This window comes from Passer domesticus, chromosome 20, assembly GCF_036417665.1.
Source record: "Passer domesticus isolate bPasDom1 chromosome 20, bPasDom1.hap1, whole genome shotgun sequence".
Lineage (NCBI taxonomy): Eukaryota > Metazoa > Chordata > Aves > Passeriformes > Passeridae > Passer > Passer domesticus.
Window position 1 is genome coordinate 6,981,622 of NC_087493.1, and position 13,317 is coordinate 6,994,938.

The following is a 13,317-nucleotide window of genomic DNA, read 5'->3' on the forward strand; positions in this document are numbered from 1 at the left end:
TATACTTCTAGATTAATTAGCCTTAAACAATTGGAGCTTTTTGGAATGTTTGTGTTGGGGCAGGCAGGGAAAATGTCAGTGGCTGTCCCGGCATGGCCGCCATCTGGCCGCGTCTTTGTGTGCGTGCATGGTACCTGCTTGTCCTCAGGGCTTGCTGGGAATAGATTATGCAGATTTGGGAGCTTTGGAATCTATGAACCCTTGGTGGAAGGAGGGAGAAGCACTCGGGGCTGGCTGTGCTTCTGCGCTGCTGCATTGATGCTGCGAGGAGCGGCGAGGGGGAGGAGGGCGGTGATGTCATTGCTTTGGAGCTGCTGCAGAAGAGTGGAATGCTGCTGCTGCTGATGGCATTGTTTTTGTGGTGGCGGCCGAATGACAGACTTTGCCTACAAAGATCCCCCCTTGGCCCCTGCGTAGCCTTCTTGGAGCCGGCATTCCACCATGCCAGCGCAGCGCCATGAATCCGGGCTGCATGCTGCTGTTTGTGTTTGGCTTCGTTGGCGGGGCGGTGGTCATTAACTCAGCCATCCTGGTGTCGCTGTCTGTTCTGCTGCTTGTGCACTTTTCCATTTCCACGGGGGTGCCAGCTCTGACGCAGAATCTCCCAAGGATCCTCAGGTACTCCGACCCGCTGAACCCCATCTTTGTGTGCTCCCGCTGCTCCCCTGCTTTCTGTTCTCATGCTTTTTCAAACAGGGACGAATTAAATGTCAGGCTTTGTTGTAAGTTGTCTATGCGTGGAGATACAATCAATTTTTTATCATTGCCTTTTATTTAAGGTCAGTTCATGTATCTCTTTTCTGTGCAAAGCTTTAGCATCAGTTTATTGTAACCTGCTGCAGAAGCTGCAGTGTTAATGTCAGGGGTAAAGCTCACGTTCAGTGTATTGTCAGGGACTCGGCTGATCTTGTGTAGCACAAATGTATGCAGTCTGAGGCTTTGTACTATTAAACTGCACCTGCTTTAATAAAAATCCTTATGTAAGATCAGTTAATTGATGTTAAAACCACAGTAATTAATTGATCATGTTATTTTCAAGAAATCTGATTATTGGTTGGTGGGGGGGAAAAAATCTTCCATTATTTAAGCATTAGAGCTCTTAAAGCATATTCACTATTGTTCAGCCAAATGTTGCCCTCTCCTCTGTTTCAATACTTGTATGGCAAGTTGCCAGCTGTCTGTCCCCCCCTCAGGTTATGTTCTGTTTGTCCTATGTGCCTGGAGCAGTAGCAGACAGAAATTCTTTAGAATATTGTGGCCAAAAGTAGTCTTGGCATGTTTTAATACTATAATTACAGACGGAAAAGTTTCAAAATGCATCTTTCTGGCCTGAAAATTTGACATGTTCTACCTGTGGTTATAAATTTAATAGTAAATTTTATTTTAAATGAGAAAAATGCTGGAAATTTGTGTTCTCTGAACACTAATGTTGTGAAGTGAAAAAACACTAATGTGATTTTTTTCCTTCTTAATACTTGGTGCATGTAGATTTCATATGGTAGTATGCTTTTAACTTGGGTCTGTGAGCACAGAAGTGCTGTTCCAAAGATTAAAAGCAATCAATAGATGGAAAAAAATACCAGTTTATACCAGTAGCTGATAAAAAAACTTGAATGAATATTTAAATTTGAAGACATAAAATAAATTTCAAATGAAACTCTATAGATTGGCCTAGTTAGTAAGGCTGTATTTGTTTAAATGGGGGGGAAACCCAAACCCAGAACAAATATTTCCCAACTCTAAAACCAAACAAAACCGAAACAGAACCTCATATTCAGTAACTTACAAGTTACTTTTAAACAAGTCAGATGGTTTGAGAAATAGATTTTTTTTTAGGGGTTTGGGGAAGCTATGTTTTTCCTACCCTTCTAATTTGCTTTAGTTATAATATGAGTTGAAATTCACTTTCTTAGTCTTTATTAATTTAAGAAAAGAGATAAAAATATAGGATGAAGGAGTGTAATTGTAGAAGAAATTTTTCTATTTTTAAACACTAGTCAGATTTTAGAACTGAGCATCTAAAAGTTCCTAAAGGTTCCTGCAGATGCTTCAGTGCATCACTTCAGAATATTAGTTTAGGCTTTTACAATGTGTTTCCATTCTGCTCACTGTGGCATTTTCAGATATTTTTTGGGCACTGGGGAGGCAGAAGAGGTTCTTTGCTTTCTGCTCAACAAGCAGTGAAATAAATTGAAATTGCTTCAATCTAATTGGATCATTTCTTTAATGCAGAGAATCACATAATAAGCTTCGTTTCCAAAATAGCCTCTTTTGCAAACTTCATTTACTGTACAGCCTTGCAATGCACCTGACCTCTGTTCTAACACATCAAAGTATGTTTATTATCAAGTTTTTTTCAAACGAATCGGGGAAAAAATGCTGCCAGGCGTGAACTGTTTAAACTGTCCCCATTTAATATTCTCTTTCTTTTGAGGATTGCAAAGCAGATCAGCTTTGTGGCTGTCCTGCAATATGGAAATGTGCTGGACCCTCTGCCTGAGGCCGGGCCCCTCACAATGCAGCTCTAGCAACCACTGAAGGGCAGCTTTTCTTCCACTTTTTGTTCTTTCACTTCTTATCCACTAAAATGGTCTCTCTTTTGACATAATCTCAGCTTCTGTGGCCTGTCTTTTGTTCCCCACATGCTTGAGAGTTGTGGGAAATCAAAAACAAAGCAGGACCTGTTACAATAGTGGGAATCCTTGGAATCCACTGTGGGGTTTCTCATTCCAGCCGTTGCAGATGCTGGAACATTATCTGATGTTTTGAATTTTGTAACCCAGACTGATTTTGCTTTACTCACTTTGCTGCCTGCTTTGGTGTGCTAAACTATTTCACAATTAACGAATTAATTTGGAATAATACTTCTGAAAGACCAAGATAGCTCCAATGTGAGAATCAGGTGCAAAGGTTTTTGTGACAAGGAGCATCTTTGTACACCTGCACTGGAAAGGTTCATGGCAATTCAAGTTGTTTGCTGTTTGAACATTATGATTTTGACAATGTAAAATTTACCAAAGGGAGTTTATTGGTAAATAAAATCCCTTCTTCACTAACTTTTCTTCAAGTAAATAAACAAAATCAAGAATATGTCCAAAAATGCTTAGGTTTTGCTTTTCATCACTCCTTGCTCTATATTTGCATGTATTTTGTATGCAGATACTAATTCTGCCTAGGTTATGCTTAATCTGTGAAGGGCCTTGTGAAAGAAAGCACGTGTGGTTGTGTCTTGGCTTTTTATAATGCTAAAATGTGAAAACTTATGCCATCACTTGTGCATACTTTTATCTTCTCCGTCTGCTATATTTAAAGCTGTGCTAGTTGATTATAGTAATTTTTTTCTGCATTACATTGTTATGCCTGAACAAACACTTTGCTTATCTCGGTTCTAGGCCTGGGTGATATTTTTCCTTTTCAGGGCTGGCCACAGTATCCTATGAATGGCATTGCACACAGTGGTTTTGTCTCTTGCTAGCAGGAAGAATGGATCCTTTTGTTCACTGAGCGCACTACTGGCTGGGGATTTATTTTCTTTTGACGGTTACTACGTAAACCTTTGGAATTTCCAAATGCTGTTTGTTATAGGGAAGTAGAAAGAGTGAAGCAGTGAAACTTTGGGATGAAATAGTTTGCTTCGCTGGTGCAAGCTTTAGGGTGAAGTAGACTGTTGAACTGATCTTGGGTAAAACTACACAATTTTTAGCTGAGCCAGTTGTAACACTGGTAATTCCCTGACCCAGTTCTTTCCTCTTACACAAATCCATTTCTGTGATCTTCAGGAATAAAATACCCAATGATTTGAGAAGAGTTGCTTGAGGCTTACTGTTTACAATTTTGCAAATGCTTCAGCTGATAATTTAGCTCTTTGCTGTTGTAGAAATTATGTGGTTATATTTTGGAGAAAAAGGTGCAAAACGGTATTTTTAATAGTGGCTGCTGAAAACTGTTTTCATCTGAAGTAAGGAAACACTTTTGTCTTATACTTCTATTGAACGGGTGTTTCATTTCTATAAAACTGCTGTTTGCTACAGATTAGCTGTAATGTAAATCAATAACTGCTATTTAAAACCATGGAATCGACTTGGCAATTGTGAAATGAGGAATTATTGGGTGCTGTGGCACAGTCTGGGTGTGCTGCACTGCACATTTAATGGAGCAGTGTCTGATGTTTAAACCTGGAATTTCACCACTTCCCTGCTGATTTCAGAGGCTGCAGAAAAATAAACTGTGGGACATCTGAGATGGCTGATGAACCCTGCATGTCTTTCCAACAGGAAGGAACGTCCAATATCCCTGGGCATCTTCCCATTACCTGCAGGAGATGCTCTCCTCACGCCCGAGGCTCAGAGGGAGGTGGCAGAAACACCTGTGGCAGAGCACTGGAAATTCCACGAGCTGAGCCAGCCACGGTCCCACACCAGCCTCAAGGTGAGTGCAGCCTGGCTGCCTCGTGTGGCAGGAAGAATTCTCATTACAGATGGTGGATCTTTGGGAGGATGGAAAAAGCCAAGAAGCCATCAAATTGAAAGAGGGGAGGTAGACCCCTAAAACACCTCTGTGTAACCCAAATGCATTGCTTACTCCAGTGAACTTTGAGGGAACTTTTCTTAGTACAAGAAACAAAGTGTTGGGGGTATTTTTCAAATGAGTGATAATACAGATTAGTTCTCTTATTCTCAGTAATGGGTGTTTTCTTTCTGACTAAGGACCCTTTCCAAAGTTCCAACTTGTTTTTCCACTCTAAATATGTTACTAGGTAGTGGGAGCAGTCTAATTAGCTTTATTAATGCTGCTTTAGATGGAAAGCTTTGATTACTGCATGGGCAGTGCTCTTCATGCAGCCTCTACCTACTACCAGGTGTATGGTGCAGGTAGACCACAGAGCTGAGAATGACCTAACTTTCCTAAATTACTCTGTGAGCATGATTTCCCTTACTTGTAGCCTGGCTATAATTCCTGCAATTGTTCTACGTTCCAGCTTTGAGAGGGTGGAATAAAACAACCTGCAGGAGTGGAGGAATGGGGGAGTGGTATTGGAGTGTGATGAGTCTGGCAGTCTAGGGTGCACTCACAGCCCAGCAGGAGGAGGATCTGCAGGGTGAAGAACTCCAGAATGTGTAAATCCTCCCAATATGTATTTCTTCATGAGGTTTTTTGGAACGTACTGTTATTTTTGGAAAGGCATATAGCTGAGAGGAGTTTCCTCTTAAGTGAACTTAATGCCTGCCTAGCACAGCAATATTAACTGATCAGAACTACAAAAACTATTTGGAGCTAATAGGAATCCATTTATTTACCATGGAGATCATAAGGAGATAAAGGGAGGAGTAAGTAGTGGTTAATTATAGGGATATCAAAGTGACAGTGTGAGTTTGCTTCTAAAAAAATTTCACTTAGAGTGCTAGTCAAGAGGTTGGATCTTGAATATGTCCAATTCCCTTTGTCTTATGCTGTTAACATTAGTGAATTGGCAGATTTTAGGAAAGCTGACTGAAATATAACATGTACAATAAATAAAAGTTATTACTAAGAGTTGATGGGGCATGAGGTAGAAAGGGAAGCTTCTCATTCCATCTTTCCCCTCAGAAAATTGGCTAATCCATATTGTCAAAATAGGCTTCTTGGTATAATTCTTCTAAAAATAATGCACTGCTAAAATGAGAATTCACAAAATAGCACAAACTGTAGTTATTCAAATCTGTTTATTCAGAATAAGTTCCTTGAGTCCAAAGCAACATCTTGAACAAACATTTGTAATAGTTTAATCTTTGTGGTTTCCAAGAGTAAGCTAAAAAAATCCATAAATAATAAAGTCAGAAATATAAAATATATGGGCTGATTTGAAATTCCCTTAAGGAAAGGACCATTATATTCCCTGTTTTTTTCTTGTGCTATCAAGCTTTTTTCCTTGAGCTTTGTGTGTGAAAGTCAGTGATCAGTTTGTGCTGCATCAGTTAGTGGATGCTCTTGGAATACAAAGATGTAGAAATGTTTAAACAGAGCCAGCAGCTCTGCTGAGGTTTTATTTCTCGTTTGTGTGAGCTCTGGTTGCCCTTGGTAAGGGGCACCACTTCCTCCCTTCTGTGTCTGCTCACTGGAGTATGAACCATTAGCCACTGCCTCAACTTCACCCATTCAGAAAGCAATTGGGTAAATTGCAGAGTGTTTTTTTCATTTCTTCATTCCTTTAGAGGTGTCTGTATTTCTGAACACTTTTGACAGAAAACCAAATATTAATAATTGGTTGTTCTAAAATTTACTATAAAACAATGAGAACTGTCAGTAACTGGTAGGCAATTAGTGATGTATTTTTGTTTCTAGGGCTTGGAAATTCAATGTGGAGATGTTACTATAAGATGCCAGCTTTACATGTATGCCAATATACATAAATGTGTGCTTTCCTCCCTGTCCCCACACAAATAAAACTTTTGCCTTAGTAAGTTCCAAAAGGAGAAATGTGTAAGTTGCAATTCATAGTAATCTTATGCAAAATACCATTTAGACAGTGTACATCTACATGCAGGTCTCTGCCATGTTTTTTTTTTTTAAATAACCTTAAAATTCAGTTTTATTTCTTCCTCAAAAAGGCATGCAGTGAATTTGTGCTTTGCAAAATCTAAACCTGTTTTGTTCTTGACAACTTCAGTCACATTCTCTTTAAAAAATGTCACAGACATGTCCAGGAGCCTTGCTTTCACCTCTGATTCCCAAACAAACTTTACAAGACTTTTTATCAAAAGTTACCATCCTGCCTCCATTTTGTACACAGTAGCCTCAAGATTCATCTTCATTTTCCCCAACAAGATTCCTCTAATGGTGTGTGCTAGAAACTATTGGCCTAAACAGGCAGACTTGTTTTCCTTTCTGAAGTGGGCTGTTGTTCACTGTCATGTGCTGCTTAAGTCATAGATCAGACATCTGATGTGGGTCTGGGCATGAATGGGCAGTAAAATGTGAATGCAGGAGGTGAGAGAAGAGCTGAAAAAGGGCTCTTGGTATGTTCAGGTAGTGGCCTCTGGTTATGTCACACACAATCCACTCTGCCATCCCACACAGTGCTTGATGCAGCTCTGAGTGAGTGATGGTCCCAGTCTGGAGTCCAGCAGCTGGATTAAGTCTGTAATTAATGTCATACTTAATGGTCTTGACACTGTGTCACTCTGAATTGTTGTCAGAGTTTCTGAGGAGGAACTGTTTACTGATCTTCCTTGGTTGATCTGAAATCTAACTGGACAAGTAGTTACCACAGTTCCATGTTCTCTTCCCAGTGTCAGCCAGTGCTCACAGTTCAGACTGGAAAGCACAGAAATCTTGAGTGAAGTGCTTGAAAATACAGAAATGTTCAAGGCCAGGTTGGTCAGGGCTGGGAGCAACCTGGTCTAGTGGAAAGTGTCCCTGCCCAGCAGGGTGCTGGGACAAAATTATCTTTAAGGTCCCTCCCAACCCAAATCATTCTGTGATTATGATTCTATGAATTACTACAGTTTTATATCAGTTGAATCCATATTTGCATCAGTTCTTCAGTGGCTGCTTTTTAAGGTACCATGTATATTCTGAACCATTAATTTTACAACTCTGGAAAGATTAGGCAGTTCATTGTGCAGCTAGAAGGACTCTTAGAATGAGAAAGATTCTTGTTTTCTGGAAGCCTTCACAGAAAAGTAGTGACTAAAATTACCAGCTGAGATCAAACATTGCCATTAAAGATAAAGGCATTTTTATTTAGCTGTAATTGCCTTAACAAGAGTGAAACAGCCATAGGCTAAAGATGACTGTACTGGCTTAAAATATTATTTCTATTTATTTGTCTTTGCATAATTTTCAGTAAAATATAGTGATTTTGTTGTCTGTTCCTTAGTTTATATGCCCAGTTCTTCTAATAACACTTTATGTTCATTTTTTACTGGTAATGGTGCAATTCTAGGATGAGCTCTCTGATGTTAGCCAAGCAGGCTCCAAATGTACTACGCCAGCATCCACAGCTGCTTCAGATGTTCCTGTGCTGCCTGCTGAAACCCCTCAGAAGGAAAATGTTGAAGGGCTTGCAAAGGACACAGAGATGTCAAATGACAAGCTGGATGTGAGCAAGAATATTGAAGTACAGGCAGCTCAAGAGACAAGAAATGTGTGCAGTGGTGAGCTGCTTTAACTTCTTAATGTAGGGTTACTATGGACCTCATATTTGATCACTTATTAATTATCTTTTGTTGTGTGACAAATGAGAATGGGGTTTTTACTCAGTGTTTTAAGGAGTACAGAATATTGGTCAGAGATAAGTCTGTTGTTTATTGGTGACTTTAGTAATTTTTGCTTCAGAATCAGAAATTTTATGACCTTTTTTGGCAGTAGAAAAGGCACAAAGAGTTGTGAAGTGTTGGACATCTTGGTTTCAATTGCAGAAGTAGGAGGAAATAAGTGCTGTTGGATGACTTGTGTTAAATTCAGGAGAGACCCAGAAATTCCAGTATCTGCACTAGAGTATCAAAATCTGTGGGTCATTTAATTTAATTATTTTGATAAGTCTTTGTACAGAAGTATCCTATGTTGGTGATTGATTAAGAACTACTACATGTAGTTAATATGTCACGATGATTTTGTTTATGGGCATGTACCTCTTGCTTTGACCCAGGGGAAAATGAAAATGAAGAAAAATCTGAAGTTCAGGCAATTATTGAGTCAACTCCAGAGCTGGATATGGATAAAGATCTCAGTGGATATAAGGGTTCCAGGTAAGTTGTGTATTGTGATTTGAGGAAGGCAAATTTTAGAAGGTTATTTAAAGATGCTGTGTGTGGGAATTTTCATTTTCTTGTCTTTATTTAATTCTTGTGATGAGATGGATAAAATTATCCTGTATGGTGAATCTTAAGGGTGTAAAAAGAGCTTTGTGTGAAAGGAGCCCCTTCTCTGACCAGAGGAATATTTTGACTTCCTACTATTCAGTTCTCTTTCATTCTTATTATATTAAATGTCTTCCAGTTTAGCTGAGCTGTCTGTTCTTCAGGCATTTGGGCTAAGTCCTGACACAACTGAATTTCAATAGGCCAAAACTTGATATGCTTTAATGTTTTATACTCCTGTCCAGCTCAGTATCAGCAACTGCTTTAAGTTTAGGATCTTGATGGCAAAGCATTATTTGAAAATAGAATCTAGAACTTGTAAACCAACTGAAAGCTTGTGGAGTTTGTTTGAGAGGGAACAAATGAACTACTGGTAAAGAATACAGAGAAAGCTTTTCTTCATTTGTGGGAGTGTTATCTCCCTGCTTTTTCATGTCTTGTTTAATTCTCTGCCCAGCACTCCCACCAAAGGCATCAAGAACAGAGCATTTGACCGTAACACAGAGTCACTCTTTGAAGAGCTGTCATCTGCTGGTTCTGGCCTAATTGGAGATGTGGATGAAGGTGCAGACTTACTGGGTAAGAACGATGCTGAATACAGAAATTTTCCTTTTTAGGAAGTGCTTAATTAGTCTTGCTGGATTTGTTGTTAGGCTTCATTTGCATTTAAATTGTTTGAGTAGCATCCTAAGGTAATCACTGGAATGCAAAACCAAAAGCAAGTGTTACTTCTTTCTCTCTGTATAATGATCTTAATCTTTTGGGGCAATTCCTACACTATTCTCCATTTCTCCCTGTATGTTCTCTTACATAATGATTTTTTTCTTAAGGAAGGAGTTTTGTCTTGAACTAGTTTTAGGTGGTTTTATTCAGGTCATGCCTGATCTGTAGTGGCCTGGCTTTATCACCTTCTTAGAGATTTTAATTTGAAAGAGAATTGCAGCAAATGAAATGGTGGTAATATGAGAATCAAGCTGTTAATTGATAGGGGAGGGGAAACCCATATTTCTCCTTCCCCTAAGCAGCTTGCTGTTACTTCTATGCTGACTGAAATAAATTTGAGTTTTGAGTTGACCAAGATCAAAAAGGTAATCAGAAGAATAATCTTTCTATAAACAATATAGCAAGATATTTTTACTATGATATTGTTCAGGCCTCATTTTGAAATAATGAAAGCTGGTACTATGGAATGTATAAAATGCAGAGGCTACTCTCAGGTGCTTTTGAAATGAGTTGTGTGCAGAAAATCAGCAGCTTGTTTGCTTCTGTCCTCTGACCTTGCAAAAATACAGATTGTTAGGACTGCTAAAGCTCCTGTGTGCAATCTGGATTTCTGGTTATTCAGTGTTCCTCCAAAACTTATTTTATATCAAGCAGGTGACATTTCTGCAGGTATTACTCACTAGGAGTAATGGGCCCATCTCCAGTCTGAGATGGTTTTTCTTTGTTGTCACTCTGAGCAGTGAGGCTCTCCACATCCTTACTGCAACATACTCCATCTAAAACTCTTGGATGTCATTCCATTTTCAGAGACAGCTAATCACACATTCTGCATGTAAAAATACAGATACTGGAGAAGTATTAATGTGGAGCAACATCCATTCCTTAGCTGTGATATATTGGTTAAAGAAATCAAACTGTTGTCAGGATGTCCTGATCCTAATGCTTTGTTTTGCATGGGCAAAAAATAATATACTTTTTAATATAACTTATTTAAGGTTTATCAGTGAGTTTATTACCATTTTCTGCAAATCTATTGCTGGAAACACCAGTGTGTGCACACTAAGTCTAGGGTTTTACCTGCATTTGTTATGCAGAATGTGTTGGTCTGAAAATTTTATTTTAGAATTGTAATTTCGCTTTGAGAACAACCATAGTGTAAAACCTGAAAAGCCACACCTGCACCCAGGAGAGTCTGTGTGTTTGAAGTATTTGGACCTGTTCTAAGTGAGCATTAAATTTCAGTATAGAGTTGTTTAAAAATAGTTAATTGGGATTCTCTAATCTGTTTTCTCTTGGGCTGCATACCCAGGGGAATATTCTGGTGTGTATGCTTCTTTATTCAAAAAATCTTTGAAATCTGTTGCTTCTCCAGTTAGGCATTCTTGGTTGCTGCTCTCATACAATATGCTCTCTGCATTTTTTCCCTGCTTGGTAACTTTTTTTTTGCTGTTGCACTTTGGCTTTCTAGTTTTTGTTCTTGCATTATAAAAGATCCTGAAACCTCTTGGATGTGATCCTACCTACTTTTATCTGTGAATATTGAAAATGCTTAAAAAGCAATAGCAACTTGAATAAAATCTTTTGATGGCTGTAGTATAGGAGATTTCTCCAGATATTGATAAATTAACCATGGTTGATCTAAATTACTTGAGTAAATGTAATTTGCTTTTAATCCAAAACCCAGAGAGGGAAATGTCAAAAGAGGGAGCTTTGACTTGCATGTCTATTTATAGATACCTTTTCTTCTTTATCCAAATATCTTTTAAGTCTCCTGCTGCCAAAGTTGCTTAGAAGATTGTGTTCCTAAAGTATTTTAAAAGGCCTCCACCATTAAGATACCTTTATCATTCTTTATGTTAATCTTGAGCTAACATAATTTCTGCTGTTATCTGTGTCATAATTATTTTGCTGTGCAAGATGCAAAATAATTATTCTCTCCTGAAATTACCTTATTTAAAATTTGGAAAATTGTATTAGGTATACAAAAAATAGGATGAGAATTTAATTTCCAGAAATTTAAGTAACACTGAAGAGTTACTTGAAAAGTTATGTTCACTTTTCTCCATTAGACATATTAATTGGAAACTTCTGAATGGCTTAGAATTTCTTCCAAGGACTGTGCTTCTAAATTATTTCACAGAAAATGAGAGACTTTTATTAGGTTACTGATTCTTATAAGAGGTTTAACCAATGGAAATGGTTGTGACAAACTTAAATTCTTCCACATCAGTCTTCTGTATAAATCCTGCTTCTAATCACATCACATCCCACTTCAGATTTTTGGTGGTGGCTTTGTTTTAATTCACTCTTACTTTCTAAGTCTTAATCTTTTATTCCTCCTCGCTCATACTACACCTCACATGAAATGTTTCTTGTTCTTGTTTTTGCTCTACATGGAATGCATGGGCTTTAAAGACCATAATTTCTTTGGTAAGGTATCATTTGCTCTGGGGAAATCTGCAGGGCTTTCACAATCTGAACTTTATTCAGCATGTCTTGTGTCTATAACTGATACACTTTGGTATATAACAATCTATTTATAAAAGATCAAAAAGTGATAATTCTAATGGTGTAAAAGACAGTTGAGCATTTTAAACTGAACATTTTGTGCTCTAATACTTCTACAACATACGCTGTGTTTGGTTTTTGACTTAGTACTGTAACATGTTTGAAATATACAGAGTAGCAGCACTGGCCTGTGCTTAGTTAGGGATGTCTTTGGGCTTTTTCAATTGAAATCAAGCTGGGAGAAGGTGGGAGGGAAAGCTAATTATAGAAGGTAGGTTGGACCTGAAACTTCAGATAGTTCACAGTTCTTCTGACAAGTTGGTCATACGTAAAATTCATTTAACTTCAGACGATGGCAAACATTGTAAAAACATCCATTTCATTTGCTAATTTGATATGTTTGTTTCCTTTTATAAGGAATGGGGCGTGAGGTTGAAAACCTTATTTTGGAAAACACTCAGCTGCTGGAGACAAAGTAAGTGAGAATGTTTGTTAAAAAAATACTGACTTCCTGTTATTTCGTTATATCTTCAGGGTCCTGATACAGAATTGAAACTGTACAAAGGAAGTTCAGTTCTAAGAGTAATGGGGGTGTGAGTATTTTGAATTTGTAGGTGTATTTGTCTGAGTTGGTCTTCTTCTAGAAATTAAGGACCTAATAAGAAAAATCTGTTTTTGTAAGAAAAAATCCTTGTAAGACTCCAAGAAATGCAGTGCTGTGTCCTGATGAGATGACCTCCCTGTCAGAAACACAGCTTTAAGTGCAGAGGCAAATCCACTGGAGCACTGTTGAGGGATTTATTCCAAGAAAACTGATTTATCAGTACTTTTTTCTAATAGAGAGAATGTGAATGTGTTTGAATGTTGGAGATTTGGGGGGAGATGGTTTGACCTCTAAGAAAGCTGTATCTTTTTACAGCAGCTCTGTGTAAGAAATGTGTAGGTCTTAAAAAATAAAACCAGGCTGAAGCTGAACTGCAACACCATGGCCATCCATATAAACATATGTTTTCAATATTTGTGTAGAAATGCACTGAATGTAGTGAAGAATGATTTAATAGCAAAGGTGGATGAATTGACCTGTGAAAAGGATGTACTACAAGGTGAATTAGAGGCTGTAAAACAAGCAAAGCAAAAGCTTGAAGAGAAGAATAAAGAACTGGAAGAAGAGCTGAGAAAGTAAGTTTAATTCCATGGTTGTAAAAAGGGAAAAGAAGAAAACCTCTACTGTGGTATTTAGTGCAGC

At 38.2% G+C, this 13,317-nt stretch overlaps 1 protein-coding gene across 9 annotated transcripts in view; it reads left to right on the forward strand.

The window, feature by feature from the left end:
- Positions 1-13,317, forward strand: part of SPAG9 (sperm associated antigen 9) — a 59,253-nt gene that overhangs the window by 24,061 nt on the left and 21,875 nt on the right. For 3 of the 9 annotated variants that reach the window (XM_064395940.1, XM_064395939.1, XM_064395942.1), the window contains exons 5-11: positions 4,275-4,428; positions 7,925-8,135; positions 8,630-8,729; positions 9,298-9,419; positions 11,979-11,993; positions 12,489-12,546; positions 13,098-13,250. In XM_064395940.1, coding sequence (XP_064252010.1) covers positions 4,275-4,428; positions 7,925-8,135; positions 8,630-8,729; positions 9,298-9,419; positions 11,979-11,993; positions 12,489-12,546; positions 13,098-13,250 — 813 coding nt within the window. Of the gene's footprint in view, positions 1-265; positions 619-4,274; positions 4,429-7,924; positions 8,136-8,629; positions 8,730-9,297; positions 9,420-11,978; positions 11,994-12,488; positions 12,547-13,097; positions 13,251-13,317 lie in introns of those variants that run through there. The other 6 variants (XM_064395941.1, XM_064395944.1, XM_064395945.1 and 3 more) reach the window with 5 other exon arrangements.